Source organism: Ascaphus truei, chromosome 1, assembly GCF_040206685.1.
Source record: "Ascaphus truei isolate aAscTru1 chromosome 1, aAscTru1.hap1, whole genome shotgun sequence".
Lineage (NCBI taxonomy): Eukaryota > Metazoa > Chordata > Amphibia > Anura > Ascaphidae > Ascaphus > Ascaphus truei.
The window spans coordinates 511,357,024-511,381,444 of record NC_134483.1 but is presented as its reverse complement, the minus strand read 5'-3'; the positions used below and the strand labels follow the sequence as shown (position 1 = coordinate 511,381,444).

General features: G+C 41.6%; 1 protein-coding gene across 21 annotated transcripts in view; it reads left to right on the top strand.

Moving 5' to 3' along the window:
• ADD1 (adducin 1) overlaps positions 1–24,421 on the top strand; it is a 96,873-nt gene that overhangs the window by 39,745 nt on the left and 32,707 nt on the right. For 18 of the 21 annotated variants that reach the window (XM_075570529.1, XM_075570510.1, XM_075570519.1 and 15 more), the window contains exons 2-9: positions 11,492–11,705; positions 13,203–13,365; positions 14,346–14,497; positions 18,864–18,944; positions 21,990–22,139; positions 23,293–23,436; positions 23,546–23,644; positions 24,031–24,204. In XM_075570529.1, the coding sequence (XP_075426644.1) occupies positions 11,511–11,705; positions 13,203–13,365; positions 14,346–14,497; positions 18,864–18,944; positions 21,990–22,139; positions 23,293–23,436; positions 23,546–23,644; positions 24,031–24,204 (1,158 nt within the window). In that variant the 5' untranslated portion in view covers positions 11,492–11,510. Of the gene's footprint in view, positions 1–9,769; positions 9,895–11,491; positions 11,706–12,154; positions 12,296–13,202; positions 13,366–14,345; positions 14,498–18,863; positions 18,945–21,989; positions 22,140–23,292; positions 23,437–23,545; positions 23,645–24,030; positions 24,205–24,421 lie in introns of those variants that run through there. The other 3 variants (XM_075570539.1, XM_075570610.1, XM_075570614.1) reach the window with 3 other exon arrangements.

Sequence of the window (24,421 nt, the reverse complement as noted above, 5' to 3'; positions counted from 1 at the left end):
GTTCTCGGAGCTGCAATGAATAGGGTTCAGCTTCTGAGACCCCCTGCTTCACCCTGTATTTAAAAAAAAATGAAAAGCCAGAGGGAAAAAATAACGGCTCAGTTTGCCTTTTTAAAGAGGAACCATCTCAAAGAACCAAAATGTACAAATGGCAGTAACATATTATAGGGGTTACATCTGGGTGTTTGAACAGCCGGATCCCCCCCCCCCCCCCATTTCTATTGGCTTTTTGATGAGGGCAGGGTGGACTAAGGGTAAAGGAACAGTGCCCCTAAGAAATGCAATTTGTAGTAAATTACAAAAGCTGCCCAGTACTTGATATTAGCAGTTAGATTTGTTTAAAAAATCCAATGGGTTCCTTTTTTAAAAAAAATTTATGTAACGGTGACTGCATTGGATTGGTCTCTTAGGCCGCGCGTATAGTGACAGCGACGTCGCCCGAAACAAATACATTGCTGCCGCCGCGTGCTCTTATAGTGCGCGCGACGGAGCGCCGTCGCGGAAACTGGAAGCCGGCAAAATTTGATTTTTCAAGGGCTGTCGCGTCACGTGACGGCCCTTGAACAAATCCCGCCGTCCGGCGAAACATAACTTTCGCCTGAGGCTCCGTACCCATCGACTGCACTATAGGCACGGCCTTAAACAGTTTGTTGCCAGAGAGGCCTGTGATGCATTGCTTTGTAATATGTTAGTCAGCCACTTTATAAACCCTTCTAGTTTTGTGATTTTAAATTCAATTTATTTGGTATCTTAATTTCCAAATTACAATCTATGAAAAGCACAGCAACAAATATTAGAAAAATGTACAGGCAGTTTGAAAGACGCAATTTTTTAATTGCTGCTGCAATCGGAGTGGAGAGACATTTTGTATTTAGATTATTTCTCCAGGATGGCAAACTAATGAATCAGAGGTGCATGTAATCCAAGTTGTATTTTCATTTTTTTTTTTTTTAAAGTGATTTAAAGGTAAAGCGTACAGTTAAAAGCAAAAAAAGAAGCCTGGTAGATAAAGTATATTTTGCAGCTTTAAATTAAGGTCATGACACAAACCCGTAATTTCGAATTCCCTTCATGAATTAAATTTGCGTTTAGCATGTCTGCTTTGGTGGGGCACATTGTGTATCTTGCTCCACTAATAAGAAAAAAAACAAGGAAATATTGGCTCCCGTTTTGGGACACCGCTTACAGAAAGGAATCATTCATTTTACATGGCAAGTCATGCATGTGCTTGGGGAGGGAAATCACTTTTTTTTGTGTGTGTGTGTGTGTGTGTGTGTGTGTGTGTGGCGAGTAAATATTGGCCCAAGCAGCACACGTTTGGTACCAGGTGGCTATATATTTCATTTTATAAGATCCCCACGCTTTACGGGTCGGATTAACAAATGTAGGCACCAAGTATTATTGTATTTTAACAAATGTAAGGAGAAATCTTGGTTAGTAACTTTTGGCCTAGGTTTATATTTATGAAAATGAAGGCGTTACATGGAATATTCTGATAATGGCTTGTAAAATAAGTTTTCACATTTTTGTGCAATTTTTCATAGAGCAAAACTACGGGTTTTGTTTTTACATTTCACAATCTCTTTATTTTCTTGTATAGCACTGACATTGATAGTGAGCTAAGCTAAGGTCACAAGCACAGCTGTCAAAGTAATTCAAATTGGGTTACCCACTTCAAAGGCAGTGATCTTCCCACACCTTCCCATTCCTTCAGCCCACACGAACAGAACGACAGGTTTGCAGTGTTGTCTGCTGCCTTTATTGTGCTTCGTTATGGTTAGGACTGGATGGTTGAAAAACGCAAAAGCTAATGTATTTTGATTATCTCCATCTCCGATCGCTGACTAGTATTTAATGTGGAGTAGGAGATTACAGTACAAACTCCTGTCTCTTATCAGAGGGATAGACCAGGGAGCGCTGCCAAGGGATCACTTTACTGCTGCTCTTCGGCTCCAGGTTTTGTAGCATAGTTTCCCCGTAGAGTAGTCTTAAAAACGTATTCTTCTTAGGTTGTGGTTCTTCATGGTTTATTGTATTTATTTTGTTTGTTATTAGGTCTTCCAGGTGTACCTCAATCTCAAGTACAACATCTTTATTTTTGTATTTAAGAAGTTACATGAAAAGGATGGTATGTAAAGAGGTGTTTGAAATGGGACGAAGAGTACGAATACAAAGTCAAATACAAAGTCAAACGACGTAACATTGTTCGTTTTTGATCACCAGCGTTGAAATTTGTGTATCTATTTTAGGAGGGATTTAAATGATTTTGTCATTTTAAAACGTAGAAAATATTTATATTCAATGTGCCCTACAAAAAGAGCAGTTGTAAATATTTTTAAGTTGTCTTCATTTGTAAAATGCTTTGTTCTAGTAAGTGTATCCTTTCCCATAAAAAGACCAAACTCGTGTAGAGCCAGTTACTCATGGAGTTATTGTTTCTTGTAAAAATAAAAAAAATCAGTTGTGTCTCCTATATGAATCCCCGCTTTGTTTTCTTCATACGAATGCATACGAATCAGGAAGTGGTGACTTGGGCACTGTTGATGTTATGTAGTCTTTATCTTGATCTCTAATTTCTCCACTTTATTTAATTGGAATCTGCCTAGTTAGGAAGACCACATGGGTTGTCTAGTACGAGTATCCTTCTAAATTTAGACACAATTGAGCTACATCTACTCTACTTAATCAATTTTATTTTGGTAGTTCATTTCTAGAAACTATTTTCAGAAAGTGCCCATTTAGCTTAAGATTTGTTTTACGGGTACAAAGCAATGGGGGAGATGGTGTGTGTGTGTTGGTGTGTGGGTGTTGTGTGGGTGGGATGGGGTGGGTGGTGTGTGGGTGTGTTGTATAGAAAAGAATAAATGGAAAGGATGGTAGGGACAAAGGTTTGATGGAGCCACAGCTTATAAAGTTAAAGCAGCAACTCCTTCTTCCTCCATTCCCCTTCCTTTAAACCCTTACCTGAACCTGTCCGTTACTGCCACAGCCGGTCACAGAGCAAGCATAAAGCAGCATCTGGTATGAAAGAATGCTTTGGGCCTGCCGTTACTGACCAGGTCAGTCAGAGCTGTGCCCAGAACAGGCAACAGGGGCTAGCTACATTTATGATTTATCTCACCCCTGCTGTAACTCCATTATAATTTGAGTAGTACTGGAAGAGTGAGGACATGTAGCCAGATTAATGAAGCCACACATGGTTTTGCTTCTGCCACTGTCAGTCATTGGAGGCAGGCGTAAGAATGGTAACTTTACACAATTTAGTATTTAAAAAAAAAAAATTGCATTCTTTCCATTCCTAGCTTATTTATGTTTGAAATCCCTCTAGTAACATGCCTGTAATTTGACATTTTCCAGACACTCAATATGGTATGGTTTAGTGGAATTCATTCTAATAGAATTTCCTATTAACAATGTTTGATAGCCTAATGCATGCAGAACTTGATCTGACCACCTAGTTTCAAAGTTTAATATATAAAAGTTCAGTCCAACTTGCCAACATAAGGTGCAAAGATCCTAATGAGAATATTTGGAAATATATATTTTGTTATATAGAATATATAAAAATATGAATATATATATGTTTATCCTATTGCCTTCTTGTGGTTAAGAATATCATGTTTTCTCCTCCATTCCACTGGAATGTTAAGTATTTTGTGTGTTGATACCTCTTGTGTGTGTTGGCAGCTACGGACTATTTAGAGCACTATGCGCTAACGGATTATAAAACCTGTTGCCCTCTTGAGGGATGAAATGCGTTTGGTTATGGCAGTGACGTCATCACGCTAACGGAGTAAGACGAGGGTTTGGCTTACTTCACATGTAGCAAGTCGGGACATTCAGCTCCTTCCACGCTGTTCAAGCTGGTTTCGAATCCCCAAACAGTCTGCCCTTAGGACTCCGGACTTCGGTTCTTAGCCATCTTATATGCGAAGACTGATCCATTTATGTTGGGAAAATGCACTGGCTTTATATACTATATACTATATACTCTGTACTGCTTTTAATCCTGCTATCCTTGTGAGTGCACTTCTATCCCTTTCACCTATATTGAAAGTATTGTACTCTCATACACTCTTAGGCCACGCTTATAGTGCGCGCGACGGATGACATCACCGCTAGTGAAAGTTGTAATTCGCTTTCGGGCGACCAGGTCTGATAGATTCAGAGGCTGTCACATGTGGCGACAGCCTCTGAAAATCAAATTTGACCAGCTTCTAAAATTCGCGTCGCTCTTATAGCGACAGCGGCAATACATTTGTTTTTGCTGCGACGTCGCCTCGCCGGCACTGAGCGCAGCCTTACTCTGTGCGTACCTGTTTTTTTACGATTTATTTGGATGTAGCTACAGATTTACACAGTTACATAGCAGATGAGGTTGAAAAAAAGACATCACAAGTTCAACCTATACTAAATTTAGACAACAGATACTTTATCCTATATTCCACACAAAGCTGCTTGTGTCTCCTCTCCACTGGAATGGCTGGATTTCTAAAGGAGGACCATTATCTTGTGCATATTGGTCTGGTGTTTTGTTGTTGTAACTTCTACCGCCTTATATAAAAAAATCCAATGATTAAGGTAGATCTGTATACATACGCATGCACGCACATACTCTTTTTGTGGTGTAGCATCTTAGATACGTGTTTTAATACCTAATTTGACACTTGTACATGTTTGTTTAATTCAGCGGTGCTCAAACTTGGGGGGGGGGGGGGGGTGCAAGAATTTCATGGGGGGGGCGTGGCGGTTACAGAAGCCCCACGCTCTTCCCCATGTCATTTCAATTAAATGCAGGGGAGGCGTGAGGCTTCTGTAACTCCCTTACCTGCTCTGTCAGGTCTTCGGCAATGCGGTGTCAAATGATGCCGCGGGGTCATGTGACGCATCGCCATGGCAACACGCATCAAATGACGCGGCAGGGTCATGTGACATCACACGACCCGCTACGTCATTTGACGCGAGCCCTTGGAGAGGGGGGGGTGCGAACGTTGCCGGGCAGGGGTGCAGCTCAAGAAGTTTGCGCACCCCTGATTTAACTGATACAAAAATCTCATTATGCATTTAAATCATTGGTTGTATTTGCTACGCCTTTTTCTTTCTTTACACTATGTAAGGTTGCAAAGGGGGAGGGGGTGAAAGAGAGAGGTGGGGGTGTGGGTGTGGGTGGGTGGTGGTGTGGTCTAGGGTTCCTTTGCCAAAGAAAGGTTGAAACCCAGTAGCTTAGTCTAACACAGCGGTGCACTAAGTGGGGGGCTCCACCCCCAGGGGAGGCGGGAGATTTTGCTGGGGGGGCGCGGGCAGTTGCACAGGTCCCGCGCTCTTCACCCAGGCATTTAAATTAAATGCCGGGGGATCGCGTGAGGCCCCTGCAACTGTTTACTTACCGGGATTCCGCCAGCTGTGTTGCGTCGCCATGGCAACGCGATGTCAAACGACTGTGGCACCATGTGAAGTGACGTCAACTGACGCCACAGCGTCATCTGACGCGGATGAAGGTAGGTGGGGGGCGCGAGAGCCAAGGGGAGAGAGACGGGGGCGCAGCACTAAAAGTTTGCGCTCCCCTGGTCTAACAAACTATTCTTGCTGTCTGGTTTTGATGGACATCAGTCACCCAGATTTAACCCCTAAACATGTCACTTACATTAGTACACTTGATCATGGTTTGGGACTGCCCATTTGAAAGCACTCAACCTTTAACTGAACTTGTATCCATGGCAGTTTTCAGAGTAGGCTGAGAATTGGTTGCTTTGCTGTCCATGCACAACATCTGTTTTTTATAACTGTACTAATCATTCACACCTGAGCAGTTCGGCCCATGTTAAAATATCTGAGCAGTAATTCTTCCAATTCACTGCATTACTAGGACATTCTTTATAAATGTTTGAAATGTTTTATTAGTAGGGAGGGGAAAAATATTCCGGCAATTTTACATTTTCTGATGGGGGAAAAAAAGATTTTCAGTTTACTGTTACCATGGAGTCAAGAGACAGCTGGGGAGGTGGGGGGTATAGGAGTTATTTATTATCTGGTCTCTGGCGCAGTTCTTTTTGCCTTACACAGTTAAATAAAGCTAATGGAAACCGTGGGAAAGGAGGATCCTAACAATATGAGATCAGACTAGCTCATTTGTTCCTTATGACAGTCAGCTGATAAACTTACTCTGTTCATCATAGATCTTTTTTTGCAACTAGAATATTGCCTTTTTGTGTTGGATCACAGGGAACAGTTTGTAATTAGCTTGTTGTATTTTTCGGATTAAAAATGGTTTATTTTTGTGTAGCCAGCAGTTTGGAATGTGCCTTCTATTAGTTCCGCTCATCGAGTGTGGGGCATTCAAGCATCCCTCATCACATTTAATTGCAAGTTGTTTTAGATGGTCATGCTGTAATTTAATGTAATCTAAGCAAAGTGGGTTTAACTGTTGAGAAATTTCTATAATTACTCCAATTTATGTTTAATAAAATGTCCTCGTAATTTAATAAAACCATGATGCGTAGACTATTTACACGTGAAATAACATCAGAAAATTCAGAGATTTATATTTGCTTTGTTAGAGGTTACCTTGGTAAACATTTTGTCGTCATATTTGATGGCCCCCCCTCTCTCTTTTTTTTTAAATTTTTTTTTAAATTTATTATGCAACAGTTTGATTATGTAATAAAGATGTATGGTTTTGTTAACTAGACGGCAATGTGTGAGGAATGTGATCTAAACTTTATGCTGCCCAACATATACCTTTTTATAAATAACTAAAGCAGAATTTTATGAAAAATGTTAGTACTTCGCTCAAGTCTCCCCCCCAAAAACTGAAACCTGAGTTGTAAAATATGCAATATAAGAGCAGAGAGTAAAAACAGAAAACTGTTTGACATGCGCTCAGTCTGGTATACTCTGCAACAATTACACATGCGACTACATTTAAATGATAGGCTGGTAACATCCCAGTGAACCAGAATCAATAAATGATTCCACAAGTGGAATCTAATTCCTTTAAAACAATGAATAAATAGATGAAAATGTGAAATTCTTACTTGATATATAGATATATCTATATATATAAGCATGCAGTGGCTTGAGGATTGGCTTGTGTAATACGAGCTTGAGACAAAAGGTGGCACTGAGTGCTCATTTGCATGTCATTTCCCAGAATCCCTTGCTGCAGTGGAAGCGCTGTATGCTGGGTGACAATGGGGAAAGACTGGGTTGCAGACCTGCCTAAGACATGCAAATGAACATACAGTAATATTTACAGTTGCTTTATGCTTTACTGTGGAGGGTTTTTGTCACTTTTTTTACCCACCATAACCTTAATGACAGTGGTGATTACCTAGTCTAGTCTCAAACCTGCAAGCCATTAAGACCAGCCTCACACTGATGATACCCATCAAGGTTGAAACATGTATGTGAGTAGGTCTAATGGCTTTGCATCTCATCCCAGCCTCTGTTTAAAAGCTGTGTTTAAAACAGCATGCAGTGGCTTGAGGATTGGCTTGTGTAATACGAGCTTGAGACAAAAGGTGGCACTGAGTGCTCATTTGCATGTCATTTCCCAGAATCCCTTGCTGCAGTGGAAGCGCTGTATGCTGGGTGACAATGGGGAAAGACAGGGTTGCAGACCTGCCTAAGACATGCAAATGAACATACAGTAATATTTACAGTTGCTATATATATATATATACTGTGTATGTATATATGTGTGTGTGTGTATATATATATATATATATATATATATATATATATATATATATATATATATATATATATATATATATACACATATATACACATATATATATATATATATATATATATATATATATATATATATATATATATATATATACACGACTATTAAGGTTATGGTGGGTAAAAAAAGTGACTAAAACCCTCCACAGTAAAGCATAAAGCAACTGTAAATATTCCTGTATATTCATTTGCATGTCTTAGTCAGGCTTTAACATTTTTAAGCCTATAGGGAACCATGTTAAAAATGGTTATTGAGGCAAAAAGTGACACTGTGTGCTCATTTGCATGTCATTTCCCTGAATCCCTTGCTGCAGTGGAAGTGCTGTATGCTGGGTGATAATGGGGAAAGGCGGGGTTGCAGACCTGCCTAAGACATGCAGATGAGCATACAGTTATATTTGCATATATATATATATATATATATATATATATATATATCTCTCTCTCTATATTCGCTCTAAGTACTGTAACATGAAGATAGAAGATCGATGCCAGCGCGGCTCCTGTAGATATCAGACTCACCAGGTAGGAAGGTAAAATCAATTTATGAAACTACATAAAACAGATGCTAATAAGACATGACTAGGAGACCTCCTCCCACGTGTTTCGGGCAAACTCCTAGTCATGTCTTGTTAGTATCTGTTTTATGTATTTTAATAAATTGATTTTACCTTCCTACCTGGTGAGTCTGATATCTACAGGAGCCACGCTGGCATCTATCTTCTTGTCTACATCCGGATCGTGGCCGTGCAACGGAAGTAAGTCATCACCCCTGAAGGGGAACGTTTAGCCGGGAGCAGAGGGGACAGATCATTGTGAGTATCCACTCCATCCGTTAGCTGTCGCACTGCAGCCGCTCGCCACATATTGGGATCGGGAATGCACACAGCCTCAACCCCATACCTCCATTAGGCTTTTTCCTCGCTCCACTCACTAACTTATACAGGCTTATTGCCATAAGGTGTCATCCTGGAGTCATCAGACGGTTTTCTTGGTCTAAATACTGTAACATGTCTGAAAAGATTAAAGGGTTGCCCAATCATAAACAATCACTGTTAGAAATATATACCTGAAATACATAAGCATTAATGAATGTAAAATGTCCTAGACTAGAGGATGAAAAGATGTTTATCAAATGTGATGGTCAAAGTTCGTTTAGAGATGCTAATAGATTAATGTCAAAAGGTTGGCAGACACTGCTGCCCCAACTTCAGGATCACCAATCCTCTTGAAACGACGGGTGTAAAAACATGGCATGAAATCCTCTATATAACACAACCATAAAACAATACAAGAGCGCACTCAGATTAAAAAACGATATATTCGCCTGGATTTTAAGAGTGTATACTCTCACCCTAGCTTGATACTGGAACGGTCCTTCCAGTTTGCCCTGGTCACTGGAGATCAGATTAAAGCAGAGCTGATGTTGTCCACTCATGTAACAGACCTCCAGTGGAGATGGTGACCCCTGGCTTTGCAGTCAGCGGTGTCTCTCACTCTGTTAGGTCTCTTGCGCCGGGCTAGTACGTGTGGCCGTGACCAAAACACCGCCGGGACATTTCACCGCAGGACACATTGCGACGATGTCCGCTCCCATGCCTGTCCATCCGACAAGCCAGGTCTACCGCGCCTGACCGCCCGTTCCGTCAACTGCATGTTTAAATGTCACGTGGCGGTCCACTACACTGCCTATACAGGCCGCTCCGACAGGCCATCTTTTAAATATCCCTCGGACATTTAAAGATGGCATGTTGGAGCGTCCTGTCCGGCACAGGACATTTAAACATGCAGTTGTTGGAGTGGCAGATCTGCCTTGGCTTGTTGGGTCGGGCGCAGGAGCGGACATCACGGTGATATGTCCAGCAGCGAAGTGTCTTAACGGCAGCCGCGACCAAATCTCCCATTCCGTGCCAGATGTGTTCAATAAATGTACTTTTCACGTTGGCCTCCTGATGCACCATGATGAGCAGGTCACAGGTGGAACAAGGAGGGCTGAAATGTACTCCTATGTCCTCAACAGGAGGCAGCCAGCTTCCTTTGACCTTCTCTGACATATCTCAAGCCACACCAGCTGACAAGAGAACTTAAACAAGGATAGTTCACCACAGCCTGGGAACACTGCCCAAGCTCCATTTGCCAGCTCCAGTAAGTGAGGCAGAACATATTTTTTGTTTATTAGAATTTTGTTTAGAAAGCCAGTCATGGTTTGTTCTGTTTTAGTTTATGTAAAATTGGGAAATATTGAATGGCATTATGTGTTGAATGGGATGTTCCCTTGAAATAAGTGTATAGTGAATGTAAGCTGTACTTGTACAGTGCATACAGTGCATATAGTACAAATGGTGTGGGGTCATGTTCTGTAAAAAAAAATATTTAACATGATGTCCCAGGTCATATATTAATATAGTCAATGGTTTACGTGATAAAAGTACATATTTACATTCACACCTAAAAAATATAAGAAAATAATCAGACTTGTAATCAAATTGGTGTGTAATTTCCATTGGCTTACACTAATTACACTGTATTAAAGCAGGTTTATAGCAGTGTAGTTCTTCCAGAGAGCCGGACATAGCGTATGACTTCTCTTCACTGTGTACGGTTTCTTTCTGCTTATACCATTTTTTTTTGTTTTGACTATTCCGCAATAAATGACATGGGTGTATTATGGGTACTGCAGAATAATCAAAAAGTGACAAATCACTAACATTTTAAAAGTGGTCCATGTGGAGCTATGACTTTTACATTTATTTGCAAACCATAATACATAATACATCCAAGATTTATGGGCTGCTCTATTTTTGTAAAGTGTGGTTTGGTTAGTGGTAGTAGCTGGGCCTGTATTATGTTAACGTTGCACTGGTTTTCAGAGTACTGTATTCAGAAAGAGCATACCATTCCTCGGCACTATTAGTGGGGGGGGGGGAATACTGTTTGTTTTTGGCCCGGTCTGTTGGAGAAGGTGGTTTGAGATCCATGCTCCATGATCCATGCTCCATGACATCACCTTAAAGCTGCTGTTCAAGCAATATCCTACATGCCTGCTTTTTTTGTTTTTTTTTAATTGGTTCGGTACTATGAGAAAATACTTGTAGCATTTAAAAAAAAAAAGAAAACATTTTTTTAACTTTTATTTTTTCAAATATAACACTTTGTTTCTATAGCAACCATTTACAAAGTCACACCCATTCCTCTTCTGAATGGGCTCTGAAACACCCCTTTTTGAGCCCTGCCCCCTCTAGCAGTGCACCAATTGTATCTTGTGCCTGCCTGATCTTCCACACAAGTTTGCATCTTGGGTACTCTTCTGCAGCACAAACAGTGATTTAGTGAACCATTAAGCCGAATCTTCGCCGAACGATCACAGGAGAACAGATCAATCGGCAACTTTGCTAATCACTTGTCGGTGTGTAGATTGTATTGATGCACATATTGAAAAACTTTTTTTTTCTTTAAAAACGGCAGAGTGAACTGCTGCATTAAAACCTTTGCCAAGTCAGCTAATCCTCCTTGTGCACAAAGGTAAGCTCTTCAAGGGCAGGGTAATTGACACATTTCCTCTGTTGTATATGGAAATAGTCACTTAGTCACTTATTAACTTTCAGTTTAAGAGCAAAACTGCTACGTGTTAAACTGAAATTTAACTGTAACATTACACATTTTAGGTACAAAACTGCTGTGATTTTGTAATACGGTTTAATAATTCCAGAAAATAACCAACTTTTTTTTTTTTTGCTTCTAGGGCTGCATACGGTTGTGCTATGAATGGGGATTCTGTTGCAGGGGTGGTGACTTCACCACCCCCAACAAATGCTCCGCATAAGGAGAAATATTTTGACAGGGTGGATGAGAACAGCCCTGAATACCTGCGAGAGAGAAACATGGCACCAGATCTTCGCCAAGATTTTAACATGATGGAGCAGAAGAAGAGAGTCTCCATGATACTCCAAAGTCCAGTAAGTCCTCTAGCTTAATATATAAACCATCCTAAAAAAAATAATGAAGAAAAGTGTATATATGCATTAGTTTAAAAAGCAAAGATAATCGAAAAAGGATAACTTTCTTGGTCATTAGATGCTATGGTTCAAAAAAAATTCTCGACTGGGTTTGGAAAAAAAAAATATGGCGAGTTTTTTTTTTTTTTTTAAATCATGAGCAGCATGAATGTGTAAAACACCTACATAAGTTTATTACCGACCCACTGATGGACGATGCGGGTACTCATTTGGTTTGTAAGCCAAAAAGTGCAGAATATAGGCTGTTGCATTTTATGAATCGGGAGTGTCCAAGGCTAGTCCAGAGATTTCTGAAAAATGTATAGCATAAAATAATAGAGGTCTGCTTGATCTGAAACACAGTATTTTAGTTCCAGGTACTCCCTAGTTTCAGATACTTACCGTTTTAGTTGCCGCTGTTCCTGCCTGGATTTTCAAAGATTTGACCTGCGGTCATTAGCAAGCCTTAACATCACTGATCAGATTGACCTGCAAGGCCAGGGAGATTTAGCTGCCTTTTAGATCTCCAGCAACCTAGAAGAATTAAACAAGTAAGTATTTCTGGAACTGGGGGTCTCGAACTATTGACTGGTGACTAACAACCCCCCCCCCTGTTCAATTTAGGTTGAAAGTGTGTAAATTCAGTAACTTTTCACCTTCAACGTACCGGGGGTTCAGTTACATTTTGTCCTCATTGATTGTTCATGCTCTATGGATCCTCGGGCTATTTGAATGTCCATCCAACTATGCAAACTGGTGGGAACAAGTTCTTGCTGGGAAAGAAAAAATACGCTTCAGGCTTTATTTTAATCCAATATTAATTTAAATCAGAGTTTCTAATCGGCTTGATCAAATACACAATGGCTTGTGCAGCTTAATTATAGGACATCTTTAAAAGCAGCATTTTGTAACTTTATCAAAAAATAAAACAATATTCAATGCATATTCCATTCTCTTGTTGTTTAGATTTTAAATAGCACATGGGTTATACTACCTGAAACATTTTAGATTCTTGTAACATAGCAGATAGAATAACACACTGGAGTATCTTGTGCTAGTGACACCACCCTCGCTTATAGTCGTTTTTCGTCTGTTTACAAACAAAGGTCATTATTTCACGTGCGGGACAAGGTGAGAAGTGATCTGTATTTGTTAGGGTCTCGGACAGGTCTTTCAAGCTCTCTCTCTCAAGTTTAGCATTTGGACAGCTGCCAATATCTTGTGTTTTTTTCTTTTTTCGTTTTTCCCCCTTGTCTTTCTGAGGGATTTCCTGCTCTGAGATTCCACATTGCAGTGTGCCCTGATCATGCTTCCCCCTTTCCTGTTAGAAAGGAGGGAGTATTATACCTACCAGCATATACAGAAAATTACAGGGGCAATATGACTACATCAGCTTATGCTCATTATTTTGTGCAGAAAGTTATTGTCCACAATTAAGCATTTTATTTTATTTTTTAGGCATTTTGTGAGGAGTTGGAAACCATGATCCAGGACCAGTTTAAGAAAGGCAAAAATCCTACTGGTTTGTTGGCATTGCAGCAAATAGCTGATTTCATGACCACAAGTGTACCAAACGTTTACCCAGCAGCACCTCAAGGTGGAATGGCAGCATTGAACTTAAGTGAGTATATGAGCATTGGCATCCGTAACATTTACACCTCATCCAGACAACAGACAGATGTTCGTAACTAGAAGAGACTGGTGTTTCTCATTGCAATGTTTGCACATGACAAACTTAATCACGGTTGGCAAACACATTCAGGCTTTAACTAATGTTAATGGTTTGGGATTTGTGAAATGTAATACAATAGAATGTACTCGACACCAGGGGGAAAGGGAGAGAGGGGGGGAGGGTGGTGAGAAAGTTGTTTGCTTGTTTAATCGTAACCAAGATGGTTATGGTAGGGCGGAAAGAAATATTTAAAAAATCTAATCTAGTTTTCTTGCATTGTAGCGTTGTTTTTCTTATCCCATAGGGCAGTGTTCCTCAACCAGGGTGCCGGGGAACCCTGATGTGCTGTGACCCTCTGCCAGGGATGCCATGGCCCCAGGGGAACACTGTGTGCTCAGCAGACACCTCCTGCGCTGCCTGGAGATGTGAAGACTGATCCGCCTCTCCTCTTTCCGCTCGCCACAAAGGAGAGAGCAAAGGCGCTTCATATTCAGGCAGCGCAGGACACACTTGCTGAGCCACTGACAATGTTTGTGTGTCAGAAAGTGGGAGGAAGACGTGATGGCTTTTTGTGGTGAGGGAGGCAGGTGCTTTGTGGGGTTGGGGGGAAGGTATACTGTGTAAATGTGGTGTGAAAAGGGGAGATGAATGTGGAGTAAAAGGGGATGGATGTGATGTGAGGGCGAGTGTGTAAGTGGGTGGGTGTGTGCTTGTGAAAAGGAGGGCGATGTACGTGTGTAAACAAAAAGGGAATGAGTTAGGTCTGAAGAGCAGTGCCCCAAGATTTTAAAAATCCTTCAGGGGGTTCCCCAGCTCAACAAAAAAAGTTTGAGAAACCGCAGCCACAATTAGGCTTCATGCGCGCAAAATGCAGATTTATTTGCAGGTTCGCCCACCTGTCTTTCATTTCCCAATGTGTGTGTTCTCAGGCCTTGGAATGGTAACCCCAGTTAATGACCTCAGAGGATCCGATTCCATTGCTTATGAAAAGGGAGAAAAACTGCTGCGCTGTAAATTGGCAGCATTTTACAGATTAGCTGATCTGTTTGGATGGTCACAGCTTATCTACAATCACATTACAGTAAGTATTATGTTGTATGCAGAATACTCTTCCGTGTAGAGTTGGACACTATACTGGTATGATAGAAATATTGCGATGATCAAAGTGGACGATACGTAGGACTCCGTACCCCTCCCCAGGTTGATCGCTTCATATATTTCCTTCCACTCCCCCACCTCTGATATTGAGAATAGGATGATGTAATGTTTTATTTTAAAATGTAATTTACTTAACACGTTTCCTTTTGCTCAACAAAGGAGCAGTTCTGCCATGGGTTAGTTTGTTTAAGCTTTGGTTGGAAGCCAGGGGGTCTCCAGAGCTGAACCTCGTTAATTTCATCTATGGGGGACCCCCTGGCTTCTTGAGATGCCTCCAAGGTGTCCCTGCTTCTTTCCACTCCAGGGTGAATTATATAGAGCAGTAGTTCCCAAACTTTTTCGGTTCAAGGCTCCCCAAGGCGATCAGGTTTTTTTCAAGGCTCCCCAAGGCGATCAGGATTTTTCCACGGCGCCCAAAGTAAAAACAAAGTTGTATATACATACCTAACAGTTGCAGTGCGCAGTTGGTGTCTCTCTCAGACACACTCTCACTCAGACACACACTTTCACTCTCACTCTGACACACACTCTCACTCTCTGACACACACACTCTCTCTCTGACCACACACTCTCTCTCAGACACACACTCTCTCTCTCAGACACACACTCTCTCTCTCTCATACACACACACTCTCTCTCTCTCTCTCTCTCTCTCTCTCAGACACACTCTCTCTCTCTCTGACTCTCTCTCTCTCACACACACTCTCTCTCTCTCTCTCTGACACTCTCTCTCTCTCTGACACTCTCTCTCTCTCTCTCTCAGACACACACACACTCTCTCTCTCTCTCAGACACACACACTCTCTCTCTTTCTCAGACACACACAATCTCTCTCAGACACACACATACTCTCTCTCTCTCAGACACACACACACACTCACACTCACACACACACACACATACACACTCTCACACACAGATACACACACACACTCACACACAGAAACACACACACACTCACACACAGAAACACACTGGAGAGCAGAGGCAGCGACCAATGTGAGTGACTGGGGGGAAGAGGGGTGAGGAAAAGCAGGAGATCCGTGCAGGCGGCCCCCTGCACACATACACACACATACACACACATACATACACACACACACACATACACACACACACATACACACACACACACACACATACACACAGATATACACACACACAGATATATACACACACACAGATATACATACACACACACACACACACACACACACACACACACACACACACACACACACACAGATATACACACACACACACACACAGATATACACACACACACACAGATATACACACACACAGATATACACACACACAAATACACACACACACACAGATATATACACACACACACAGATATATACACACACACACAGATATACACACACACACAGATATACATACACACACACAGATATACACACACAGATACAGACACACACACACACACATACACACAGATACACGCCCACACAGATACACGCACGCACACACAGATACACGCACGCTCACACAGATACACGCACGCACACACAGATACACGCACACACACACAGATACACGCACAGATATGCACACACACACAGATACACGCACACACACACAGATACACGCACAGATATGCACACACACACACACACACAGCGATACACACACACACACCGATACAGATACACACACAGACACACACACACTCTGGAGAGCAGAGGCAGCGACGGATGTGAGTGACTGGGGTAAGAGGGGTGAGGAAAGACAGGAGATCCGTGCAGGCGGCTCCCTGCACACATACATACACACATATACATACACACATATACATACACACATATATATATATATACACACACACACACAGATACACACACACACACACACACAGAGAGATACACACACACTCTGGAGAGCAGAGGCAGCGACGGATGTGAGTGACTGGGGGGAAGAGGGGTGAGGAAAGGCAGGAGATCCGTGCAGGCGGCTCCCTACACACACACATACACACACACACACATATACATACACAGATACACACACACACATACACATACACACACACGCGCACACAGATACACACACACACAGATATACATACAGATATACATACAGATATACACACACACACAGATATACATACACACACACACACACACACACAGATATACACACACACACAGATACACACACACACACACAGATACAGACACACACAGAGATACACACACACACACACACACACACACACAGAAATACACACACACACACACACAGATACACACACACTCTGGAGAGCAGAGGCAGCGACGGATGTGAGTGACAGGGAGGGGGGGAAGAGGAGGAAAGGCAGGAGATCCGTGCAGGCGGCTCCTTGCCTCCCCGTGAACCCACCGCCAGGACAGGCAAATGTACAACTCCCTCCTCGCCCCCCCCCCCCCTACCTTCTGTCACCCAGGGCAGAAGGGGACGGGACACCGCGCAGCAGACAGAGGAGCCAGGAGCGGGAAGGCAGACACACACACTCACCGTGTGCTCTGCACAAAGCGGAAGCCCCGCCCCCGGCTTCCTCTGGCCTGCAGCCTATCCCCTGCGGCCCGGTCGGCATTAAGGAGGGATGGTGGGTAGGGATAATCGGAGGGATGGTGGGGAGGGATAATCGCGGCGCCCCTCTAGGCAAAGCGCCGCGGCGCACAGATTGGCAACTACTGATATAGAGGTTTAAAGCTCCCACTTCACACAGGCCAATAGGGAGCTGCAATATCAGCAGTCGCTGCTTCCTTTTGGCCTGCGTCATGCGGGAGCTTTCAACCTCCATGAGATATCAGCAACACAATCTGAGAGTGCATCTCGATTCAGCTCTGGAAAGTCAATGTTTCCCACCTAGGGGGAACATTTATTTTATAATATGGCACGCTCATATAGACCTGATTTTTGTAACATTTATTATAGAGTAATATTTGTAATTGTTTATCTTTTGAACAGAAATGTACCATGATTAAGAAATGTATTGTGATAATGATCTTCATGTTAATTTCTGTTTTACAATGGGATTAAACCATAATAGCAGGAGGAGCCGTGATCTCTGCAGAAATAACCATTGTACAATCTGGATCTGTGCCAGCTCTGCTTTAGTAGTTTTTTGAGTGACTGCAAACCAAAGTCCTCATGATGAGATAGAACTTCTGCATAGCACAGACTTCTAGTGTTCTCAATGAAATAAACACATTGTTTTTCTTTACATAACCCATTGGTAACATTCACTTATTGTTTTGTTTTTTTGCATAGAACTGTAGTTCAATAATAACGTACAGTACGTCTATGGTGTCAACTATCTCGATTCAGATGCTTGCTGATACTAAAGTTGTACTGTACCAGGGCAAATCACAAGTTTACTCATTCTTTATGACGAATAAGCATTAATACTACTTATATACAGCATTGACACAGACGTAGCAGACATTTTTACCGCTGGTGGGAGATTTGACACAACGTGAGATTTGCAATTGTGTACAATTGAATGGATTGGCAATGCACAATTTAGCAAACTAATATAGTGCTTTTGTGCATTAACGAGCAGTAATTCAGTTGGTAAATGAATCATTATGATGTCTGTGCTACCTTTATCTTTTCTATTCTTTTAATATTGACATTTTGATGAAACATTTAAACAATTTGAAACTGCGTATAGATTTCTTTGTGCAATGTGAACGTCCCTGCTGGCCATCGTTGACTTGGCAGGTGAAGTAAAACTAAAAGAACCTGGCTGTATATTCTCTGCATAAGATTAAGCAAAACATTGTTCACAAAGCCAAAAAAGTACTGCACCTTTAATGTAGTTAGTCTCTCTTAAATGTGTAACCATCGCAGGTGCCATCTATTCTGGATTTAACGGTTTTTGGTTTTGTTGCCACATTCAGTGGCGCAGGGTCATGCCACCTCCGCGGCCACGGACCCGCTGGCATTTTCACATGTGACTGCTTTACGGAGTAATCACGTCTACAGTTCTGTTTCTGTTCAGTGTGGTAGAAGCACCGATCGCACACAGCTCCTAAAAAAATTAGGCCAATGACGTACGTCATAAGGGCCCTTGAGAGGGACACATTTCTTGCTGTGCAGTGTACATCAATAGGGAACTGAAGTAGTTAAAACTATCATGGCCAGCAATAACTTTCCAGTGCCATGCCATTTGTCACACCGGCTATTACATTGCCTCTCCGTAGTTGTGCAATCAACCAGAATGTATTGGTAAGTGCTAAATCTTTACATTGTATTATAATGGTGTGTCTGTGTTGTAGGTCAGAGTTAGTTCAGAACAAGAACACTTCCTGATTGTTCCTTTTGGACTCCTGTACAGTGAAGTTACTGCATCCAGTCTGGTAAGCCTGAACATTCTTATATAATTATATGTATGTATATAGGGGTTGAATATTTCAACAAGAACTTGTAAAAACAACTGAACTTTAAGATTGCTTTTCCTTCAAATGCAGCCAAAGGTGCAAAGCTACACCTTATGAAAGTTTACACAGAGTTTATATCTATGTATGAGAGATAGATACAGGCAGTCCTCGGTTATCCAACGGAATATGTTCTGGAAGTAGCGTTGGATAGTGATACCGTTGTAAAGTGAGTCCCATGTTAATCAGTGGCGGTGAGCGTTGGATAACGATTCCGGCATCGAAAAACGGCTCTTAGGGTTGCGTTGGATATGCCATTCGTTGGATATGCCATTCATTGTAAAGTGAAACGTTGGATAATGAGGACTACCTGTATATTGATAACTACATATAGCTATAAAGGGGAACTTGTTTGCTTGCAGGATGGTTGTGACAACTCTAATACAGAGTGCTTTTCATGGTAATGTACAGGTTAATAAAGGCTTCAATCAGACTTAGAACTTTACAACTAATATTGACCGATTTACTATAAATCATTATTCCTGTTATTATACAGGTTACTAAGAATTTATATTAGCGTTAGGGACCCCTGAATTGTGGTCTGCCGTGAAGTTGGCTCAGGGGCTTACAACAATTTTGGCCAAAAATGTCAAACTAAAAGACCATTTTACTTAATAGATATTTATACATATATATTTAGGCACTGTACCGTGTATGAGTTTCACTGGATGTGCTAAAACTGAGCTTTGTCTGTGTTTTATGTTCTGTCTCTGGTTTTAAATATAAAGAAGGTCCCCCTGGGGACCGAAACGTTGGGCATATGTGTGCATTTTGGACACAATAAGCCATTTTTTGTGATTATCCCTTGTGCTGTGCCGGTATATTGGATCTCTAGGGATTCTTACACACTGTATATATTGATATCTATATCTCACACACATGTAATGAGGTAGAGAGATCCAGAAGTATATATTCTACCTATTGTCGAGTTTCCTTGTAGTGTATATGTATGGTCAAACTCTCTTATATAACCATTGAGAGTGATTGCACAGTTATTCAGTTAGCAGACATGATTCATTTACTAACGTTACATTTTTTAAAATCTAATCTCTAGTAATACACACACGTGTTAACATTTGTACCCAAGGAAATTATATTTGGTTATAAATCATCTGACGAATTGTGTATTTGTGTCATGTACAGAGTTCAACAAATCCCTGCCTGTGGTGGGAATAACCACATGTGGTGGGAATAACCACATGTGGTGGGAATAACCACATGTGGTGGGAATAACCACATGTGTTGGGAATAACCACATGTGTTGGACTGCATTGACTCTTGTCAATAAGCACGTCTTCCGTTTCCCCCTCTCTACTCCCCTCCCCACTCCTCTATGCATAGTGTAGCTCTGCCTGAGGCATTATGGGGTGCGGCTTCAGATGCAGTTATTAAACAGCTGTATGACCGTTTCTGTACAATCTGTTTTGTTTTTTTGCCCTTCATCCTAAACCGTAGTTTAATAGGAATGAGGATAGGTTCTTGGTCATTGGGGGCCTGGGAGGTTTGTACTAGTTGGTTATTTGTGATTTTAGTTTATTTTTCCTGTTGCTGGTTATGTTTACAATGACTTATCACCAGATTAACTACTAGAAGCCCTACATCAGTGATTCCCAACTGGGGGTTCAGGAATGGCAGATCCTAGACCGTATGGTTCTTGGGCTTATGGAGGGACTACACATTTAGTAAGGTCCCAAACTGCAAAGTAACAGCTGTCAATTACAGCAGCAGCTTTCAAAGCTGTTCTCCGCAATCCTTTGCATCCACGGCGGCATGGCTGCAGTTAAAGCCATATCCTAAATAAATCAGTTCTGTACAATGAGAAAATACTTGTAGCATTTAAAAAAAAATTTTTTTTAAAGAAATTGTTAATATATTCTAATGTGGTAAGCATTTTTGTTTCTATAGAAACCATTTACAAAGTCACACCCCCTTCCTCTTCTGAGACAGGCTCTGGCTCTTGAGCCCTGCCCTCTCTCTAGCACTGCACCAGTTGTATCTTGTAACTGCCTGGTCACATGAACTTCCACACACAACTTTGCATCCTGGGTACTCTTGTGCAGCACTAAGTGAATTAAATAACCCCCGATTAGGCGATCGATTACAGGAGAACGAATTGATCAGTAACTTAGCTAATCACTTGTCAGTGTGCAGATTGTATTGATGCACATATTGAATGGATAAAAAAAAAAAACATTCAAACAGCAGCTTGAACTGCAGTTTTATAAGCTCCTGCAGTACAGACTGCAATACCATACCACCCATGCTGTCTGCGCGCACTGAGGTGCAGTTTGGGTCCTTAAGTGTGTTCCCTCCCCACAAACTCAGGACACAAGACTGCCTGGGATTGGTCAAACGGTTTTGTTATCAATAGTCTGAAAAGGTAATTAGATTTATCTATCGCGGAACAATATTTTCTTGCTGGGGTGCACAATGTAAAGGTTGCAAACCGCTGCTCTACATGATTACCGTGCATAAAACAAGAGCATGCAGTGTTTAAAGGTACATATTTGTGCCATGGCAGTGCTGTTTTTTTTTCTTTTTTTTTTTTCCCTGTTTTAAATTTGGTGGGATATGGGGTCTCTAGTGATGTCTGCAGAAGCCCCAACAGGTGCACAATATGGTGGCTCAAATCTCCTGTGGCACCAGAGTCAATGGGAAACCGTGGCGTCATCCATCATGGTTTCCTATTGGCCTGCATAAACATGAAGGCAACACTGGCATTACATACAGTGGTAAGTATTTTTGAAAGCAGGGGATCCCCAGAGCTGAAATAATGCAGTACCGCTCTGGCGATTTCTCTCCCCTATCCTCAACCCCCCCCTGGTTTCCCACTTATTGGGATATTTTCTTAATAAAAGCAAAGAAACCCACTAGTCACGAAAAATACGTTTTTCTATGTTATGAATGCATTAGAACAAACTTGAATTGATGATGTGTTTCTGCTTTCAATCTTTCATGTTTTTGTAGGTTAAAATAAATCTTCAAGGTGAAATAATTGATCGTGGCAGCACAAACCTGGGAGTAAACAAAGCTGGCTTTACATTGCACTCTTCCATCTACGCTGCGCGACCTGATGTGAAATGCATTGTCCATATTCATACCCCTGCTGGGGCAGCTGTAAGTGTTCACTACATGTGCAAGAGGAATTTCTTTGGGATCATACTTCAAAAGGGTATACGCCAAGTGGTTAAAATGGTTTTTAAAAAGTAGTGTGCTAAACCAGCTGTGCGCAAACTCTGTTGCTGCTCGCGCCTTCCTGTCGGTGTCAGTGGGGTCATGTGAGTTGGCGTCACGTGACACGTTGCCATGGTGACTGGTGGCAAATGAAGCCATGTTGCCATGTCAACGCGTCATCTGAAGCCGGCTGAACCTCGGTAAGTTCAGTTGCAGTGGCCTCACGTGATCCCCCGGCATTTAATTTAAAAGACCACTGGATATACTCCAGTTTAAGAAAGCAAGATTCTGTATGTATCGGTCAAGTATTTTGCTTTATAGCAGCCATCTCTCCCAATATATATTTTTCACCTTCTATGAACCAGGGGGTCCTCTGGTGCTGAACTGTGACAAAAACTGGAGGCCCCCAATTGCCGAGATTTTTTTTCTTTTTAAGGAGAAACGAAGGTGGCTGTGGGGGTCACACAATTGGTAGCTGCATTGCCATCTCCAGATGTCTTTGTCCACTTCTGGACAAGAATTCTTGGAAGGAGGGGGGAGGCGGTCTCTAGCTTGGTGTGCCATAATTGACCTCTGGGGGAACACTTAGTTAAAATTAAAAAATGTAGGGGTAAAACGACAGCTTCTTTATAAGTAAAAAAAAATAAATGAGAATCCCGAATTGCCGCTTTAAAGGGAATTTGGAGATAGACAAAAACATTGTTACTGATTATGAAGTGAGGAAATGAATTGACTATACAGTATTTTTCTCATGCTACATAGCATCTGCTTTTGGGGGTTCCGCCGCTCCCGGGGGGGGAGCTGGGACCCGGCAGCGTGGCAGCACCCCCCACACAGCAATGAGCCAGCATCAGCAGCTAATAGGTCACTGCTATACTTCATCTCCCTGTCCCTGCCTGTTCCTTTTGGCATAGCTGACAAGTGGGAGAGAGAAATTTGAGAGGGCGTGTGCGCGCGCACGGGGAAAGAGCGAGGGGATTCCCTAGAACTTCAAAATCAAATTCTGGGGTTCCCTAACCAAAAAAAGTTGAAAAACACTTCTTTATTGGGTCATCTTTAATTGTATACTTTTTTTTTTTTTTTTAAATATCCTTAGGTCTCCGCAATGAAATGCGGCCTGCTGCCTCTCTCCCCAGAATCCCTTTCTCTTGGAGAGGTGACTTACCATGACTATCATGGCATACTGGTTGATGAAGAAGAAAAAGTATTAATACAGAAAAACTTGGGGCCTAGAAGCAAAGTGAGTATTTGCTCACAATTAGTCTCTTGGTACTGTACTTGTTTCTGTACTTTGTCTTGCACATTAATCTGTATATTCACTATTTCACTGATATATAATTTTATTTCAGGTGCTTATTCTCCGAAATCATGGCTTAGTAACCATGGGAGAAACTGTTGAGGAGGCTTTTTATTATATACACAATCTGATGTCTGCCTGTGAGATTCAGGTAATAAAATGTTCAATACATACGGCACTAAGCGGTTCTTTTGTGGGTATTTTTGTCACTTCAGTGACAATTTGAGGGTGGGAACCAGCAATAAAAAAATAGCTTTGAATATTTTTGTGTGCAAGATGTTGTAGTCTGCAATTAACATAATGCAGAATTATATCAGCCGGATTTTCCGAAAGAAAAATCGAAGTTTCTCTTTAATTTGGCCTGGATGGGAGGTATTCAGAGACTGTGCATGAACCTAGCAAGGTTCCTTCAGATGAAGCGTTTTGGGGAATCTTAAAATCCTGTGTATTCAGCAACTAAAGAGATGTTTTGTATGTATGAACTCGAGATCTGCTAATATTATTAATGTAAATTTAGTATTTAAAATAATGTTTCAGGTACGCACTCTGTCAAGTGCAGGAGGTCCAGATAACTTGGTACTATTAGATCCTGGGAAATATAAAAAATCTCGTTCACCTGAGTCACCGGCTGGAGAGGGAGGTGGACCACATCCAAAGTGGCTTCTTGGAGAGCAGGAATTTGAAGCTCTTATGCGTATGCTGGATAACCTGGTAAGTAAATTGACTGTGAGGTTCACGGAAAGTATTCAGTCATTTCAAGATGTAAAATGTGTTCATGCAAAAGCAGATATATTTTAGTTCAGATGTGGTGCTGCTCCACTAACCGAAAATTGTGAAAATGTTCTAGGAAAGATGTGATGTACATACAGGGTTTACAGATCATGGCAAATACTTTGTACTATAAAGATCAAATATCCGTGGGTATGTT